The 20349-nt window shown below is 33.2% G+C and overlaps 2 protein-coding genes across 4 annotated transcripts in view; both read right to left on the bottom strand.

Moving 5' to 3' along the window:
- The window catches only part of LOC106052085 (intermembrane lipid transfer protein VPS13B-like), a 66596-nt gene extending 61814 nt beyond the window's left edge, over window positions 1-4782 (bottom strand). For all 3 annotated transcript variants that reach the window (XM_056015226.1, XM_056015227.1, XM_056015228.1), the window contains exons 1-4: window positions 4684-4782; window positions 2680-2960; window positions 2319-2444; window positions 159-232 (exon numbers count right to left, since the gene is read on the bottom strand). In XM_056015226.1, coding sequence (XP_055871201.1) covers window positions 159-232; window positions 2319-2444; window positions 2680-2829 — 350 coding nt within the window. In that variant the 5' untranslated portion in view covers window positions 2830-2960; window positions 4684-4782. The remainder of the gene's footprint in view (window positions 1-158; window positions 233-2318; window positions 2445-2679; window positions 2961-4683) is intronic.
- A 1391-nt stretch (window positions 4783-6173) lies between these two features.
- Window positions 6174-18770, bottom strand: LOC106062664 (probable glutamate--tRNA ligase, mitochondrial). Its single transcript, XM_056015345.1, has 13 exons — window positions 18493-18770; window positions 15718-15790; window positions 15566-15603; window positions 15090-15308; window positions 14298-14378; window positions 13720-13812; window positions 12518-12612; window positions 11729-11783; window positions 10920-11024; window positions 10639-10805; window positions 10413-10491; window positions 9242-9505; window positions 6174-7174 (listed from the first exon to the last, which is right to left on the bottom strand). Exons 1-13 carry the CDS (start codon window positions 18754-18756, stop codon window positions 7034-7036), a joined length of 1674 nt encoding a protein of 557 aa, XP_055871320.1. The 5' UTR covers window positions 18757-18770; the 3' UTR covers window positions 6174-7033.
- Window positions 18771-20349: the final 1579 nt, after the last annotated feature.

The following is a 20349-nucleotide window of genomic DNA, read 5'->3' as shown; positions in this document are numbered from 1 at the left end:
CGTAAAGCCAGCCTTGTCTCCTTATTTTCTGAGTTACTTAAAATGTACTTAACCCATTTAAAAAAAAAAACATTAAATTCCTTTTTACTACTTATGTTTTGTATTAAAATGTATGTTGTCAGGATTGGATTAACACAGTAATCTTTTCTCAAACTTACTTTGCTTGGGGTGACTTTCCCTGAGAGGATTTCAATGGTGACCTGGAGACACCATCATATGCAGTGTCTCTCACCTGAGACACAATAACAAAACATTATTTATTAAATCATAAATGTAGCACATTAACTGAACAGAAGACTCATTTTTAAAAAAAACATGAGCTAGGATGAATAGATTGAAGATGTCTTTCCTCTTTCATTCTTCTTAAGTACCATGGGTAATGTATGCCAAACTAGCTTTTTAAAATAATTTAAATCAATAAGAATAACCAGTTCAAAATGATAGGATTTATGAATACATATTATTTATTTAGATTCTACTTTGCCAGGTAAACATTCAAAAGTTGTTTTTTATAGAATAGCTTTTGAATAGCGCAACTTTCATGCTTATAGTGCACTATGGTCCAATCTCTTTGTAGACGTGTGGTAAAGGGGTATCTGAAAGAAGGTTTTTGTGCTGCATTTTGGGGCTCAGAAAACACAGCTCTGTTCAAATGGATTTAAATTTGAGCCCCCTTAATTGTAGCCATGCAGATAAACCCAATCCAGTCTATTTCAAGTTTGAAAACAACCAGTCTTTCGCCTAATGAAAGTTATAACTTTCTTTAATATAAAAATAAATGAAAAGAAAAAAAAAATGTTAAATGGAAAATAATTTTTTTATACAAAACAATAATCAATAAACAACTTTGAAATATAGAAAATAACAACAAGATTAAAAATACCCGATTTCCCAGATGGGGGCTTAAACACTGCAGGTTTCCATTAAGTTTTTTTTTAATTTTTTAAATGTAATAAAATAGATAAATATATTTAAGGTTTATACTAAAAAAAAAAAAATGTATATACATTCCAGAAGCGAACCGTGTTATCTTCATAGAGCATTGTAAGAGTCTCTTGCTATTGTTCTCATTCTTAACAAAACATGATGATCTCTCCTTATAGAAGAGTTTAAAAAATAATAGTGTTCCAATGCATCAGGCTGTATTGGATGAGTCCTCTCAGCCACACATCCCAAGTGTTTGAAAAAAAAAAGTTTTTTTTTTATGCTATAATATAAAAAAAGCAAAGTACCCCTTTCAGACCTAGCGATCTATAAGTAGATGATATAAAGGTCATCTGTGTCTATGGCCAAAACTTAAGGAGGATGTCATGTGGTCAGAACAATGATAAAATATCTTTATTTTCCCCAAATAATGTCAGGTACCTATTTGAGTTGGATGGAGTCAGGGGTGTCCTAAAAAATCCCACAATTCAAACAATCCCAGATTTCCCCGAGATTTGAACCTGAAGCCACTTGGTTCAGAAGCCAAGTGCTTTACCATTCAGCCACCATCCTTAGGTTTTATAAGTTTCATATATACTAGTGATCAACATAGGGAAGTTCTAACTGAAATGTGTTTTAATTTATTTTTATTTTGCTACATATTTAGTATACCGTTATCTTTTTTTTTTTTTTAAAAGATTACTGCACAATCTATGCCTGTGTACATCTTGTATTGTACTAACAGCACACATATTGTGCATACCTTACTATGTAACTTTATTGTCTATACCAGTGATGCCCAAAATACGGCTTGTTGGCAGACATGGTTCCATCCAGCTGGCCCAAACGTCTGCACAAAGTGTAGAAATTCCCACCCCTTCAAAAAAAAAAGGTTAGAAAATGTATCTTACCTACTTTAGGGCCCTCACTTTTTCTCTGATGGATTAAATTTGTATGTTTACAAAGAAACTGCTAGCGACTCTTAATTAAGAATCTACCAGGAAAAGTGAACAGCTTTTTACTTTTTTGTGGAACATGATAATAAGCCAACATATTTTTGTAATAAAGAAAGTGTGACTGTTTAAAAAAAAAAAGCATATAAACGGCATTATAAAAATATTTACCAAAAAGATACCAGAAAATAAGTTGATGGAGCAATAACGTTGCTCCCATTTTAAGAAGAGAAATGAATCCATTTTCTGATGCATAAAAACAAAAACTTTCAGATATCCCATTAGTTAATGTATGTACTAGATCTACAGGTTTCTAAAAATAATTGTTTTAGGCCAATTTCGTTTTTGTACTTTTTCTGTCAGGTGGCTTGCAACACGAGTGTTGGAAATTAAATTGGCCAGCAGGTCAAACTAGGTGGGGCATCACTGGTCTATACATACCTTTAGAATGCATTCTACGGTGTTTATGGTAATGACTACAGGTTCAGATCCTAGTTTAGTCCAAGGTACATGTAACCTCAACTCATGGATGTGACCACTCTGAAACATGACTGGTAACTGCAACACCTGGACACCCATCAACAAAATTATATAATATTGGTTAGCTGAACCTTTCAATGCGATGAGAATACAGAAGAAGAAAGGGAAGTTTCCTTATGAAATTATTGCAAGATCAACTTAATTGTAAAATATATTGGATAGACTGATAGACATAATGGGGATTGCCTTACATATGAACAAACCTAGACATAAAGATCTATGAGAAAAGTTTACAGTTTAACTATTATCTTCAGCCACCTACCTTTTCTAGTTCATCCAAACGTAAGTCCAGATTATTGAGGACAGCATCGCCTCCCCAAAGACTGAGCTGGAAATCTTCTTGGCGTAGCTTGACATATTTATCAAGGTAGCCCATCAAGAGTGGCGTAATGTAAGACTCCAACTTAAACATTGTATAAAAATCTCTGTCCTTGCTTTCTAATTAAGTAAAAATGTCCTCAGTAGAGTTTCATTTTCTGCATCTCTAGACTCTATAGAATCTAGATAGAGCTATAGACCTCTAGACTAGACTCTACATTATATCTTTAAGAGTAAAAAAAAAAAAAGTAAAACATCTTAATCATTGTAGTCATTCATGGAACTCATAATATCAAAATAGATATATAGAGTAAAGTGCTAAGTTTGAGCAAATTAAGCCCACTGGCGGCCATTTTCATGTTTGAATTTTTATAGCTCTGTAATGAAAAAACTTGAGGTATCTATGTTGAATGTTTTACATGTTTCGGATGTTCTTTCACAGTTGAAGATAGTTTACTTCTTAGTCCAAACCTCCCATAGGACAACAGGGGATGGGAGCAGGCAGGGTTTGAACCTGGGACCATTGCTAAGTCCGAACAACAGTCCAGAGCAAAAACTGCATGACCAGGCAGCCATACTTTTGTCTATAAAAATAGATATGATTTAATTATCACTACGCTTAGTTAAAATTAAATATTAGGTCAAAGAGGTGTAACGTGAGTATCGTCAAGCGTACTTCTATCAATTGAATTCCCCCTCCCCCCGGTTAGTACGTTGGATCAGGCTACTGGAAGCCACAAGGAGATTAAAGAAAATATATCCAAACCATGTTTTAATCTTTCATTTTCACTACAAAGTCATTTTCTATTTACTCCAGCACAAGAACATCAGCCAGTGTCACTTTTCTCATGATCCACAACTTCATTACTGTCTTGTAACTGACATGACACCAAGGTCATTCGACATAACTGAGTTACTTGTAGATCTAGCTAGCCATGCTAGAAATAAAAAAATGCCTCTGTTTCGAGAATAATTTAGGAAGGGGGGGGGGGGGGGGAAGAGTGAAAGAGGAGTGACAGGTGATCTCATATTCTTTACTAACAGAAGTTAAAAAAAAAAATTCCACGCCTATTGAATTTGACCTCATCATGAACTTTTCCTTTATAAGAAAAAGGAAATATTTTTAATATGTGTCAGAAGTGAAGAAAAAAGGTGCATGCACATTATCAATCCTTTTGTAAGCTTTCAAATAAAGAAGATTTAGTAAGTAATAATAAGGTGAGCCGATCGAGCCTCTATACAAATGGGGGCTGCTCAAACTTAGCACTTTACTCTATTAAAAAATAGTAGTAGTATTAGTATTAAATAATTAGTTATATAACTTATAACTAGATCTAGATCTTAGTTACAGGTAGGTAGATTGATAGATTCTAGAGACTAGATATTTGTTAATGTTATGACATTTTTGTTACTTCCACTTGTGACTTTTGTACAGACTTTTAACACTTACACTAATGACTAATAACAGACAGTTGTACGATTACAATTTACATTGTTAATGATTCAAATGATTGTAAGGTCGTTATTTAGTTATTAACAATAACAATATATAATAATTATTTTATTAATTTTTGTATTATATGAATAGTCAAGATTTCAGTCTACAATTAAGCCTTAAAAGTTAAATTAAGGTATAATTGAAATAACTCAGTATTAGTATAAGTCAGTATAAGTTTAATTATTTAAAAATTATTATTATAATCTTAGAATGATGAATTCAGTAGTCACTAGAGTGACTAGATTAGATCTATCTGAGTATCACTAACTGACTAAGTCCTAAGTCAGTAGTAGTACTAGTAGTAGTCTAATTAATTCTAGATCTTTTTTCACCATTATTATTATTCATTATATTTCATATATAGATTCTTAGTCATAGTTGATGATAGAATCTATAGAGTCTACATCTGGTCATAGTCATGGAGCTATAGATTTAGTCAGTAACTATTACCTATGATACTATGAAGTATGATCTATCTAGATCTAATCTGATTAGATTTCTATCTCTAGATCTATAGTATATAGTTACTAGTTCTAGGCTTAGACTTTCTAGTTGCCAGCTCACTTGTTTATAATTTCATAATAACCTCCCCTTGCTTTTGTTCTCTTGATTTTTATTTCGCATTATAAATTTTTTAGTTAGAGTTATAATTTAATTGGGGGGGGGGGGGAAGAATAGGAGTCAATGCGACATAAAGATAATGAAATTTCTACGTAAAAGGTAGATCTAGTTCTAGAGTATATAATTAAATTTGGCCTCATTCTATTAAGCATTGGTCCTTAAGACTTGAACATTTATTTTTAAATTAAATTTATTAAAAAGACTCAATTTTTCTTAATTTTATTTAATGACATTTAAAAAAGAATAATAAAAAGCTAGAATAATAATATTATTTCATTCAGTGCACTATGATCCAATCACTTTTGTGAACCAGTTTGGCAGAGGGTGGGCATATCTCAAAGAAGGTTTATATGTGCTTCTTTTTCAAAGATATTTTTTAAAGTTGTTTTCTGAATTTGGAATCAAGGTCTAGAGCCTCCACATTGGAAGGCTGACATGTTAGCCACTAAACTGCTTAATTACTTATAAAAACAGAAAGTTTTATAGCCTAAAAAAATCTGTAGCTTAAATTTTTTAACAAATGACCTAATCCTCTTCTCTCTGCTTAGTACATGTCTATATAAAACAAAATTAATTAATTATGAATATTTGACTAACTAATTATTACTGGTACTTGTTTTTTTTTTAATTCATGTATTGTCATCAACATTTAATTTAAGACATTATAAATTAAGTGTATCAATTAGTTTGAATCAGTCATGTAATTAAATTTGTAATAAGCCTATGATGAAAATCTATAAAGAGGACTAATTAAGCTTATATCACCACTACAGTCCAGTACTAATTATTACCAATAGTTAATTAACTAATTAGTTAATTATTTTTTTAGTGTTGTTTTGTCAGGTAAAAGAAATAATTGTGTGAAATTTCAGTTTGATCCGAGACTGGATGTCAGTGAAATAACATTTCCCGTGGCTACCAGCCACAGCTGTGACCTACACATTTTGCCACATCCAGGGCAAGCATAGCCATAGTCCGCCGGTGGTCGGTTAAGATTTTATTTTCGCCGTCTGCATCTATCCTCGACAGTGGATTTTCTTACCTAATTGCATTAGCTCAGGAACAAAAGTTAAACAATTTGAAGATCAGTATAATTTATAAAACAATAAAAACAACAAGGTGCTGACATTTTTTTTAAAAAGAATTACATGAATTACAGATATGGGAAACAAATTCGTACATATCTTCTGCTCAGAAAATTGCAAATTATTAGAGCATCAAAAAATAAAAAATAATAATAATAAAACTACTAATCTTATTCATGGTAAACCAGTAACACAGACTAAAAACTCTAAATACCTAAGCATAAAAAGTAATCATGGAATTCTCATATTGAGGGTTTAAAAGAAAATTTTACAAACCAATTAGGAACATAAAAATAACTTGGTCAGACCAATATTAGAATATACAGCCTCTGTTTGAGACCCCTAAGAAAATATAAAGAAATTAGAACAGATACAAAATATAGCCACAAGTTACAGCTTAGTCAATCTTTCAGTTTTCTGAGGTCTCTGATGCTTTATATAAGTTTGTCACGCTTGACTGCACATTTTGTCAGCACAGGTGTCTAAAAGTAGGTCAAAAGTAAAAAGTGTTCTTGATACTGGAGAATCTTCAAGTTGACACCTTGACCAGCTTGTATATAGATCTGTCTGGCATGAAAGAATATTTGAAGAAAGGGCCAAGAGTTAAAGTGATTCTGGAAACTATTAACCAACTATTATCTTAGATATTTGAGTGTTCTGTCTCATTGGCTGCATAAAAGCCTGTGATCTATGAACCAACTATTCATTGCACCCATCCAAACTGACAAACATGAACATCCCCTGCTCCAGAAAGACTTATGTGTATTGTTATTTCTGACTGTTATTTTATTTAATGTCAAATGCTATTATTAAGTCTGGTGTTTTAGTGAAAATTTAGTAGGCACCTTCTCTTAGATAAAAAAACAAAAATCTCATTTTAAAATAAATACAACAAGAAAGTTTTATGTTTTATAAAAAAATATTTATTTGAAAATCTTGACAAAAGTTTACATATAATTTAAAATTGATAATAAATATTTTCTTCCAATAATTGCATCAGTATATATAACATAAAACACTCAATACTTTTTACATTACTCTAAACAAAAATCTATGCATCATATGTTTCTTTCAGTTCAAACATTTTTTCTATTCTAGTGTTTCTCACTACAGTTTCCAGAGCTGGCCTGTGCACAGAGTGCAGATGATTGTAAGGTTTTAATAGCCACATCTAGCCGAGCCAGAACATTGTCACGCCCAATCACTGACATCAATTCAGCAACTGGAGCTCCTTGCTGAAAGAAAAATTATAAGCCTGTCATTTTTTGTGTAGACCGATTTTACAAGGGCATATAAAATTATCTTCTTTTCTGAAGGAACATCTATAATTTATAAGAACATGAAATAACCATAGCACTAACAAAAGCATATTGATCAGACAGCTATATAATCAACACAATTCTATTAATTTGTAATTTCTAAAAATAATATGTTATAAAACATCTTTCATGTTCATACTGATTTTTCTACTGTAATACCAAAAAAAAATAATTTTAGATAAATATTCCTAGGATGAATAAGAAAAAAGAAGAATCATCAGTAGATCAGCTACACAGAAATTCAAATAAAGTGGCTTTATCCGAGGTGGAACTGTAAAAGAACAATCTCATGAATAAATCTCAAAATCTTATTCTTTAATAGGTATATAGGATGTAATTATTATATCTGCATTTAAAAGATAATTTAAAAATTTAGGAAATGCTTAAGTCTAAAAAGTTTTTGTAGTGGAAAGTAAAGGCAGTTGGTTGTTGCATCCTCATTGAAGTCCAACAAGTTTTGGTAGTGGAAAGTAAAGGCAGTTGGTTGTTGCATCCTCGTTGAAGTCCAACAAGTTTTTGTAGTGGAAATTAAAGGCAGTTGGTTGTTGCATCCTCATTGAAGTCCAACAAGTTTTTGTAGTGGAAAGTAAAGGCAATTGGTTGTTGCATCCTCATTGAAGTCCAACAAGTTTTTGTAGTGGAAAGTAAAGGCAGTTGGTTGTTGCATCCTCATTGAAGTCCAACAAGTTTTTGAGGTGGAAAGTAAAGGCAGTTGGTTGTTGCATCCTCATTAAGTCCAACAAGTTTTTGAGGTGGAAAGTAAAGGCAGTTGGTTGTTGCATCCTCATTTAAGTCCAACAAGTTTTTGTAGTGGAAAGTAAAGGCAGTTGGTTGTTGCATCCTCATTGAAGTCCAACAAGTTTTTGTAGTGGAAAGTAAAGGCAGTTGGTTGTTGCATTCTCATTGAAGTCCAACAAGTTTTTGAGGTGGCAAGTAAAGGCAGTTGGTTGTTGCATCATCATTGAAGTCCAACAAGTTTTTGTAGTGGAAAGTAAAGGCAGTTGGTTGTTGCATCCTCATTGAAGTTCAACAAGTTTTTGTAGTGGAAAGTAAAGGCAGTTGGTTGTTGCATCCTCATTGAAGTCCAACAAGTTTTTGTAGTGGAAAGTAAAGGCAGTTGGTTGTTGCATCCTCATTGAAGTCCAACAAGTTTTTGAGGTGGGAAGTAAAGGCAGTTGGTTGTTGCATCCTCATTGAAGTCCTTAGCCTTAGAAACTGGTGAAACGTAAATCAGTTGCTCCTTGGACCACAAGGGTTCAAAGGGCACTTTACTTTTTACTTTTCTTAGGTTTGTATTTTGTATATGATATTAATTCAGATTATCAGATTAATTTTCATCAGGGGATGAAAAAAATCCAGGCCTGTTTTCAAAGAAAACTACAAATCTTTGTATCCAAGTCTGTTGTTAAAGAACATTGTCATACCTTTCAATCCAAGACTGTTTTTTTAAAGAACATCTCATTTCTTAAGTCCAGTGGCCCAAGACTGTTTTTTAAAGAACATATTCATTCCTTTTCTTAAGTCCAGTAGCCCAAGACTGTTTTTTAAAGAACATATTTATTCCTTAAGTCCACTGGCAGTGCCACCAACTTTTACCTCCCCAACCTTTTATACTCAAATTACAATTACTGGGTAAATATTATAGTGGGGGGTGTGGTAGCTGAGTGGTGAAATGCTAAGCTTCTGAACCAATGGGTCTAAGGTTCAAATTTCAAATCTCTGTGAAGGCTTGGATTTAGAATTTTGAGGTTTTTAGGAGGTTCTTCAGACCACAGAACTCTAACGGGTAACTGACATTAGTTGGGGAAAGGCAGTTGGTCATTGTGCTGGCTACATAACACCCTATTAGCCATAGAAACAGATGACCTTTACATCATCTGCCCTATAGACAGCAAGGTCTAAAAGGGAGTACTTTACTTTATAATAACTGAGACATAGAAAGGGAAATCAAAGCCCTAAATGAATGAAGCCAAAACTACAAACTTTTAGTCCAGTTAAAACTTGTCTTATGGTGGTGAAATACTTTTGAGGCTTTAACTGTTGTTTCTGTGCCTGCTGTTTCAGCACATTTCCCAGGTGAGATATGCTAAAATCTGTCAGTTGTGTGACCCATTTTTCAAAGTCCCGCAAAAGTGACATGAGATTGGCATCTGTGGCAGCCAGCTCTAAGAGACTTGACCTGGAGGGAGTCACCCAAAGATACTCCATCTCCTGTGTTACAAAGTCTGAAAGAAAACTGGTTCTAGCCTGAAAATAAAGATGAATAAGGATACAAAAAAAGTTAGAGCCTTGATGATGATAAATAACTATTATGATAAGTGTTAGATTAAATGAAGATATCAAGCAATAATGATTAATGGGAGTACAAATAAAGAAAAATATCTATAATATTAAATGGGAGTTCTAGTAAAGATAAACAGCAATAATGATAAATAGGAGCACAAATAAAGATAAATAGCAATAATGATAAATGGAAGCACAAAGATGAATAGCAATAATGATAAATGGGATTTCTGTGGGAAGTTGATTTTTTGTTGGGTTATTACTGATCACATGAAAACCTCCTCAACATAAGGTCATAGAAATGGTTAACTTAGCGCCACAGGCCCTGTAAATCTAAAAGTTTTGAAAGAATTTTTATTGGCTTTGTAGCAGGATTGTAGTCAGCTTCACATTTAAAGTTTATAATTACAAGATTTTTAATTGCCTTTTTTTGAGTAGATCTGGTTTTGAACTTCCTACATAGTACAGTGCTTGGTGAAAGGAATGGATGTCACAGTAGAGAAAAGGAATGGAGAGAACACTTCTCTCCAAATAACAAATAGTTTACCAAAGTAAGGGACAGATCAAAAGTAAAGTTATTTTTTAGATCTTGCGATCTATACGGCAGATGATGTAAAAGTCATCTGTTTCTTTGGCCAATGGTTAATCAACAGGGTGTCATGTAGCCAGCACATACCAACCAACTCTACTTTCCCAAATAAGCCAGGTGCCCAATAGAGCTGGGTGGACTCAGGGGCACCATAAAAAACCTGAAATTCAAAATCCCAGTCTTCACTGATATTTGAACCCAGGACCCCAGGTTCGGAAGCCAAGTGCTTAACCACTTAGCCACCTCGCCGCCCAAATCAAGTTAATGTTAATATCTACTCACATCCATTAGACTCCATTTGATTGTGTTGATAATATAACTATCACTAAGTACTTGTTCCCTCAGTTTGGTATTTTCTAGCCTGAGAAATACAGAAAATATCGAAAATGGCAATGTCACTTAACTTTAAGTGTGTTAGCTAGCCAAAATATCCAAGCTTCATCCATGATAATTTGAAAACCAAAACTTAAATCAAAAAAACATGAATAAAAGAAAGAAAGAAATGAACCTGTCATTGAACTTTATGACAACCAGCTTCCTGACTTGATCAGCTAGTCTGGATACAATGTGAGAATCACTGGAGTTGACCATAGCTTCAATCTGGCTCCTGTTTGCCTCATTCAAGCTAGTAGGACTAAGTTTCCCGGGGTTACTTTTGATTTTGCTGATATCAAACTGCCAGAAACATTGATAGAAAAACCGTCATGAACAAAATGTTTCAAGGAGGATGGTTAGTTATAGAAATATAATACTATGTAAATTAAGAGATCAGCAAAGGACAGTACTTACACTTTCCCACATGTCCTGCAATGATCTCCCTGCTGAATATTTATCAAAGCCTCCACCTATGGTTGTTATGAAGTTCAAAACTGATTGAGGGAAACAACCCAATTCCTGAAATGAATGTTTAATTAAATAGCATAGTTTTCATTATCAATGATCCTACCTTTGTTCCTTTTGTACACTAATTTTTGTATAAGTACACAATTTTGGGACGCACTCAAATTGCTGTGTTCAATGTTTACAATCTATAGAACACCAGATTTCATAATTTGCGTATTACATATTCATCATCGGCGTGTGGTGATGCGAGTTCGTTATAATTGTGCTAATATTTCTTGGCGCTATATTGTCAAACAGTAAAGACAAATCCAATAGTAATACGAACATTTATTTACACAAGTTTAAGTTGACAATCAATGTCTCACTAGTCAACACTGTATCTTACTTCCGACTCCACACTCTACATGCATCCTTGTCAACAAAAACACCCACGTGACTAACTGTCCAGTCAACCAACGGGACAGGTACACTATATAATTTCTTCAGCTCACACAGGGGCACTTTTCTTGACCCTGTGTCATGATCGGTCACCCATATCCTACAATAACTGTGTCACCACACAGTGTTTAATCAATATTTAATATTTGTGATTGTATTACTGTCAAACCACAGTAACAATATTCAAATTAATCTGTTTATTACACTCTTTATATTGTCAGGTCAATAAATATTTGTAAAAAATGTATTTATCTAATTCTAGGCATATATTATCAAATTACTGACATAAATGAGACTTTGTTCATAAAGACTCATACCCTGTAATGCTCCACATGGATGTCTCCTTGTCTTTTGGAAAGTTTTGTTCCATCACTTTAAAGAAAAGAAAACAAGCTTAACATGAAATGATGCAAAAGAAGAATTATTAAACTTCACTCTATGAAAGATTTGCACTGAAATGAACTGGCTAGCACAATAACTGACTATCTTCACAGCCACAAAAAGTTTACATAAGAACAGACAGAAATGAGAATCTTATTTTTTACCCCATGTAAATATTTTTTAAAGCATGCCAAACTTATAAACTTATAACCATACTGCCATGCAGCTAATAAAAGCAATCATTTCTTTTTAAGTGTGCACAAATTAATTTTTCTTATACCTGAACTCGTTTTGGTCTTAAAGACATTGGCATACTTACAGAATCACTAAACAAAAGTACATTAGACAAGCAAACCACTATAACAATAATTAAAATTACATTTCATTGGAGCATTTGCAAATATTTCACACCAGTTCCCAGATTTAGAAAGTGATAAGTGTGATAAAGAAGGCAAAAGACAGGGAGGAATGGAGAAAGATGCTCAACAAGTCTTGCTTGGTGCCCCAACAGTCCAACAGACTAAGGGATAGGTAAGGTAAGGTAAAGGGTTATATTTATAAATCATCAATTAACTGACTGACTTTAAATATTTAAATTCTCAGATTTAGAATAAGACCAACAATAGGTACTATATTTAAGAATCACCAGCTTACTGATTGACTTCATATGCTTAAGCTTCCAGATCTAGGAAGAGACAACCTATATTTAAGAATTACCAACTTACTGATTAACTATAAGTGGCAAGTGCCCAAACTTGGGTGGTGACCAGCCAAATGCTTTGTACAGAAGTATATGTTTAGGTGTGGATGATAACCACTCCTGAAGGAAAAAAAAAAAACAAAGCAATCAGACATTTATAAAGGCTAATCAAGTGTCTACAATTAGGAGATCAAAGAGTAGGTATGAAGTATGAAGAAAAAAATAGAGTTCCAACCCAAGTGAAGGTTTGGATTGTAATCTGATATTTTCAAGTGGAGGTTTGGATTGTAATCTGATATTTTCAAGTGAAGGTTTGGATTGTAATCTGATATTTTCAAGTGAAGGTTTGGATTGTAATCTGATATTTTCAAGTGGAGGTTTGGATTGTAATCTGATATTTTCAAGTGAAGGTTTGGATTGTAATCTGATATTTTCAAGTGAAGGTTTGGATTGTAATCTGATATTTTCAAGTGAAGGTTTGGATTGTAATCTGATATTTTCAAGTGGAGGTTTGGATTGTAATCTGATATTTTCAAGTGAAGGTTTGGGTTGTAATCTGATATTTCCAGACATCACTAAGTAGGCCCAACAATATAAGATACTAAACAATTATTTGAGAAGCAGAAGAGTAAAGGCCTTGATCTTTGGTGAAAAATAACTTTTGGATGAAAAAAAAAAGTAATAATACTATTGCTCAAGAAACATAAGGTTATTGAACAATGTTTCCAGGTTTTTTGCCCTTAGAACTATTTGCTCCTCCCTTTCTTTCACTAGGTCCTTCAGAACTTTCCCCTGCATAGTTACTTCCCAGGCTAATAAAATTGGCAAGAAAAACAAAAGAGAGAGAATTATTACAGTGATAAAGAACAGAAATTAAATGAGGCTATGATAACTATTTCCTTTATTCCCATGCTGGTCATTAAAACTACTCTGTTTCTTGGTTGCCTTGTTGGGTGTTGGATCATCAATCCACTCTGAATTTGTTTTTTTCTTGTCCCCTCTCTTTCAACATCACTACAATCTTTCATACTTAAACAAGAGCTGTCACATCAAGCCGTAACTTTGTTAGAATGTTTGATTAGATGTTTTGGATTGGTAAAAATTAAAGGCTTGGATGTATTGGTAAGAATGTAGTGCATGGTTGGTTTGATTCTGTAGGAATATATTTATTGGTTGGATGAGATGCATAAAAGAATTGTACAATTCTATTTTAAAAAAGAAACTTACTGAACCTCTTAAAACATGGCTAACTTTCATAAGATGATCATCTACAACGTTGGCAAAATGATAAGTGGGGTATCCATCTGATTTCATCAGAACCTGCAGCGTAAATAAATAAAAGCCATAAATCCCAGCAATCAATACATATTTTTAATCATAAATAAATGGGTGGAACATATCATAGTTTTTGACATCACAATTTTATAACACAAATTATTTTATTCCTGGCTGGAATGCATGATAATTTTATGTGAAATACATTACTTTATACACCCCTCTCTAAAGTCACACTAAATATGAATTACTGATGATAGTCCACAAAATGATGTATCAGAAAAATATTATTTTTTAAGTAAAAAATGTGTTTCTTTCAACTTAATTATTTTTGTTTCTGACTAGAAGCGACTTTCACTGCAATCACAATAACACAATGTCAAAATGCTTATGTAGATTATTGAAACCGTTAAATGATTTGCAACATTTTTATTATGCATTATAAGGATTTTTTTTTCAAATCATAAAAATTAGTTTTTTGATAAAATTATAGGCATTAGCTACAAAGGTAACATTAACTATTAACTTACAGGGTCACCCTCAATGTCTATAATATTATGAGATGTTGGGCCTTTAATCATATCATCCCATGGGTCAGGAGTTGGTTCAAGCTGTAGAATATAGTAAAAAAAAAGAATTTCTAATAATTACTTATGATGAAAATGTACTACAGATAAAGAGAAGACACTTTCAGATCACTGAAACATCCTTGATATTTGAAGCTGTGAATTAGTATTACATAATCACAATGAAAAAAAAAGATAAGCAAAAAATAATTTAAGAGATGAATAACAGAACATTACACACAAATGCATTGAGCTACCATTCATATGACACAAAAAAAATTGTAAGTGAAACAAATACAAGACCTTACATACAAACACATACTATTGACAGAATGGTCTTTCAATAAACACAAAAAACAAGAGGTCACATTCTATCAAATGAAAGGGAAAAAGAAGACAATCTCATGACAATTAAGATATCAGAAAAGGAAAGTCAATGCTTTATCACTACACAATGTCATAGCTTAACGAAAAACAAATTGCTTTGGAAAACTATCACAACTACTAGTCAACCAACCTGCTTTAAGAGTATAAAACATCAGGAGCTATGGTATTGGGGCAAAAGGAAGACCAGGAAAAATGTAAATTAACAATAAAAGAAATGCAACAAGAATTATGACTCATCAAGTATTAGTTCAGCAACAGACTGCCTATTTCCCTTTCCTCAGTATAGAAGCAGAAAGATGAGGTAAATTAAACTAAGTAGCCTACCAATAGGTATATAAAAAATGACTTGCAAATAAAAGTGTTACTTACTTTCAACCTAATTACATATGGAGTGCCTTGATCTATCAGTTCCTCCACCTCCTTTCTAGTGACTGACCGACACCGGTTGTCATATTTTGAAGGTTCATTGTTCTTAGCAGCTTCTTTCCGCATAAGCTCTAGACGTCGAGATGTACAAAAGCATGGATAAGCCCACCCATTGTCCAACAGAGTTTTGATATTCTCCTGATAAATACTCAATCTTTGAGACTAATGAAGAGAAAATATGATAAAACATGAGTAGAGTTATGTCCACAACAGTCCTCAGCCCATGTGAAGTAAAATTTACAGACTTCTCTTGACAATAATTTATGAAAGCACTGGTATTAAACTGATACTACTACCAAAGCACACCTGGAAGTATCTATTAGTGCATTCATTAATAATTACGAATGTATATATATAAGCTATTTGGTCACTATACACATGCATGAGGAAAACATAAATATGACAGAAAATAGTTTTACCTGAATGTAGGGACCAAAGCTTCCACCAGGTGTAGGTCCTGGGATAAAGGAAGAATAGAGGTCATCTCAAAAACTAACACTGGAACTTACAATATTAAATGTAATTTTTCTTTTAAATATCAACTTATGTAAAGATGTACATAGTTTTCTACCTTCATCTGGATCAAGTCCAGCCCAATGGAGTGTTTCTTCTAACTTTTCAATCGCTCCTGGTATAGCACGGCTCTGAAAAATATATTTTATTTTTTAGATGTTATGGAGTTAATCAGCTAAAATTTATTACAAAATTATGACTATATAGATCTAGACTAGTCACTAGACTTGACTAGATCTATATACTTACATGGCTGTCTGAAGCTAAAACTTAAATAGACTCTAAATAAGTAGAAGGAGGCGCGGTGGCTGAGTGGTAAAGCCTTTATTATTATTATTATTTGATTTTGGAAATAATAAATGTCTTGCCAACATCCCACCCAGAACAGAAACAACATCATCAGCTGTGGTATGTCCACAGAAAATGTAATGAAAGTTATCTTTTAATCAAGTAACAGCTTGACTGTCATCCCAAAACCTCAAACAACCATTTTTAGCGCCCCTCCGAAAGGGGAAAAGACGCTAATAGTTTTGTGTGGCCTGTCTGTCCGTCCGTCACGTTTAGATCTTGTAAACTAGAAAAGATCTATGTGAAAATCAGACATCATAATATTTTAGACCATTCAAAGTTCTGATGCAACAGCTATTTTTTTCTTTTCTGAAAACGAAAAATCTAATTTTTTAAATCACTTATGCAAGCAGTTTTTTTCATAAAAATACACCACTTTTACTACTATTCACTATTAATAGTAACTAACACGTGAGGCTCTTTATTAGGGGAGACAACCATAAACCATATTTTTTAAATCACTTATGCAAGCAGCTTTTTTCATAAAAATACACCGCTTTTACAACTATTCACTATAAATAGTAACAAACACTTGAGGCTCATTATTAGGGGAGAGAACTATAAACCATATTTTTAACACATTTATGCAAACGGTTTTTTAATTTGTATTGTTATGTTAGGTAAGTTCTGTTATACTAAGTACTATATTTACACAAAAAAAAAAAAATTATTATTTTTTTAAAGAGAAAAAATCTATTTAATATGCATATAAGTCAGACATAATTTAAAACAACAATTAATAAGTAGTTTTTCATATTACCGTGTAAAATGCAGTGCAATTGCTGCTGTAGACCACCTAACCAAAGAAAAATAGTGTTTTTTTTTTACTGAAATGTTTTATTCTTGAGCAATAAGAGATTACACGACCATTGGCCCTTTACAAAACAATTACATCAATTAGATATTCATTATAAGACATCAGTTAGGCCAGGTTCACATCTAACTTCACATTCATTTTCAACTATCCTTTGGTCTGCTGGACCGCAGGGGCACCACATGAGATCTGTCAACCTTTTTTTCTCCATTATTTTCTGTTATTTGTCTTTTATAGAATTTCATTCTGATAATATTGAAACCGGCCTTTTTACCTGCCTGGGATGACCACTTCGGGAGCCGATTGTAACCTTGTTTTTAAAAGATTTATTAAAGAACATTACAAATGGTTGCTATTCCATTTTTTTTTAAATAAGAAACATTCTTAGAGATGCCTTCATAATGTGTATTCTCAGTAAATGTATTAGACCTATTAGCGTTGTTTTCTTGGGTTTTTTTTTTCAAGTGCAATTTCTTTTTCTATTTTCGTTAAATCTACAGTACATCTAGACTCTTGATCTAAGTCACTAAAATTCACAGACTTTTCGTGGACGTGAGAGAATTATCTTCACTAGATTCTAGTAATTTAGCATAAATCTAGACTCTAGATCTATCTAAAGTCACAAAAATTCTCGGACTTTTCACAGCTGTGTGAGAATTATCTTCATTGAATCTACTCGGCTAGATCTAAGTCACTAAAATTCGCTGATTATTCACGGGTGTGCGAATTATCTTCACTAGATTCTCTAGTGATTTAGCATAAGCTTAGAATCTAGCGTATTTCTAGAGTAATATAGACATTAGATGTATCGAGATCATTAAATTGACTAAAATTCACTAAGTTTTCATGTTAGGTGCAAATTATCTTCACTAAATCTAAATCTAGAGATACTATTTCTAGCTAGATGCTTTATGGACTTTCCACGTGAAGTCACTTTTATAACAAGAAGATTTTAGGCGAGGGAGGACCCAGAGGGGTGTAGCCTTAACATTAGGCTGGTAATTGCTCTACAAACTAGATCTAGCACATCTTCAGTTGTAACAATGAACAAAACAACCATTCTTGCGCTGCCTTCAGGTGAAATGCTTGCTTGTGCCAAGGCCATCTTCAATCACGAGGTCGCGCTTCACAAGTGGGTGAAAGGCAATGCAGACAGGTCACTGGTCAGCTCATTAACACAGCCAGCCTATTTCGTCACGCGATCAGAAAGCCTAGTTATGCTGTTGTTTTTTCCCACCACAATTTTAACAAGAAACAAGCAAAATTCTATTTAAAAAAATATTGGGTAAAAATTTTAGGACAGTGGACAAAATTTTAGGAGAATTCTGGCAATTTTAAGGAGAATTTTAGGATTTTAGGAGACTTTTCATTTTTTAGGAGATTTTAGGAGCGCTACGAACCCTGGCGGTAAAGCACTTGGCTTCCGAACCAGGGGTCTGGGATTTTAAATTTCAGGATCTTTGAGCACCTCTGAGTCCACTCAGCTCTAATCTCATGACAATAGTTGGGGAAAAGTAAAGGTGGCTGGACACATGACACCCTCATTAACCGTTGGCCACAGAAACAGATGGACTAAAAATCAAGTAATAAAAGTAAAATACATAATTTTTAGATGCAGACTACATCTGAATTTATATTCCAGATCTAGTCTTAATATTTATGAAAAATCACCTGGTCTGTGTCTTCAATTCTCAAAATAAACTTTCCTTTTTGTGCATGGGCAAATAAATAATTGTATAAAGCTGTTCTCAAACCTCCTAAGTGTAAATACCCAGTTGGACTTGGCGCAAATCGGACCCGAACTGTGTTCTCTAATTGATCTACGGAAAATTTTCTACATTTAATTAGTACAGGATTGCGTTTAATAATACTACAAAGAATTTTAAAAGTTTTTGGAGAATTTTTCTGCAATGTTTTGATTATGGGCGCAGCCATCTTTGTTACTACAAAATTATTACCAGCAATTTAATACAAATTTTGTATTTCATATAGACCTAATCACAGACATATATAAGTCTGTACATTTAATTTACCGATAACAGTTAGATCTTTTTTTTCTCTAGATTCTAGATTAGAATTTAGACTAGAATTTTATATTAAATATTAAATAAGCTCTATATTTGTTAAATATAGATCTATTTTGTTCCTTTTTTGTAGACTAGATCTTTATCCTAGATTCTGTTTCCAATATCAATCTCGTACACACAACAGAAATCTTTTTCTGTTGCGAGTTGTAATTATAATATGTTTTTATGCCTCGCGAAATTTTTAATAAAAAAAAAAAGCATTTTAAATTTAGTTTAACGAAGTCAAATATACGCAGTGGCGTCACTAGGGGGTGCGATTTACCGAGTGAGTTCTTTTAGCATTTCATTTGAAGAATTTATTCCAAATGACGTCAAAGAAAAAAAATCCACTACGTCACACGGCCTAGTTAGACTAAAAAAAATATCTTTATCAATACGAGCCAGTTGTCGAGGGTTCAGAGACATTGATGCACCGAGTTACTTTTAGCATTTCATTTAAAGAATTTATTCCATATGACGTCAAAGGACAAAATCCACTACGTCACACGGCCTAGCTAGACTAAAAATGTCTTTATCAATACGAGCCAGTTGTCGAGGGTTCAAAGACATTGGTGCACCGAGTTATTTTAGCATTTCGTTCCATATTTATATTTTAGATCTAGTACTAGTATATATAGATCTTAAGAGTGCTAAATCAGAAGTTTAGTTTAGGTAGATATACATCTTCATTCTAGTTCAATTTAAGTGAAAATGTCAATAGCTCTTTTGGTAACTGTGCTGGGACATCGAGCAGACATTGCCAAAGTACAAGCTCTATACCTGTTCTTTTCTTCTTTTTTTTTTTTTTTTTTGCAATTACAAAATCAATACAAAAAGTTTATCTAAAATCGCTCGTCTGATATATTGTACATATTCAGTAGTTGTCATGCCGTGATGTGTAATTTATCAATAATGGGCTATTAGTTTGTTATTAAGCTAACAGCAATACATGGTCGTGCGGTTAGCGCGCTGGACTGATTATCTAGACCGTCCCGGGTTCATACCCTGCTCGCTGCCATCCTCCGTCGTCCAGCGGGAGGTTTGGATAAAGAAGTAAATTAACCTTAACTTTGAAGGAACATCCGAAACATGTAAAAAAATTTTACAGGAAAACAAAATTTACAACGCCAAATGAATCTTTAAAACAATATTTTTGACAATCAAAACAAAATCTCGTCTTGAATATTCCTTGCGAATAGGCGGATCATACAAGGATCCGACTCTGACGGGGGCCGCCTCTGACAAACTCTCTTTGTAATCTAGTTAAATTTTGTTTTTGTATTTGAAGACTATGGTTCTGTGTTTTATGTATAATTGCTAATTTACTTTTGAGTCTCTTCTCCTGAAGGCTTTCTAAATTTAGCATGGGCGTAGTCGAGGGTGGTTCGGGGTTCAACCCTCCCCCCAAATGAAATTCCCCCCCACACACACACACAACAGCAGGGGAGGTGTTGGAATTTAA

Source organism: Biomphalaria glabrata, chromosome 17, assembly GCF_947242115.1.
Source record: "Biomphalaria glabrata chromosome 17, xgBioGlab47.1, whole genome shotgun sequence".
Taxonomy (NCBI): domain Eukaryota; kingdom Metazoa; phylum Mollusca; class Gastropoda; family Planorbidae; genus Biomphalaria; species Biomphalaria glabrata.
The sequence above is the reverse complement of the archived record's forward strand: the minus strand, read 5'-3'. Positions and strand labels throughout refer to the sequence as shown.

What these genes read in the sequence shown, in the direction of transcription:
- LOC106062664 (XM_056015345.1), bottom strand. Translation starts at nt 18,756, where the DNA reads ATGGCTGCGCCCATAATCAAAACATTGCAGAAAAATTCTCCAAAAACT. An exon ending in CATATGTAATTAGGTTGAAA is followed by an intron (nt 14,379 to 15,089) that starts GTAAGTAACACT and finishes TATATTCTACAG; the next exon opens with CTTGAACCAACTCCTGACCC. An exon ending in GTCATAAAGTTCAATGACAG is followed by an intron (nt 10,492 to 10,638) that starts GTTCATTTCTTT and finishes TGTATTTCTCAG; the next exon opens with GCTAGAAAATACCAAACTGA.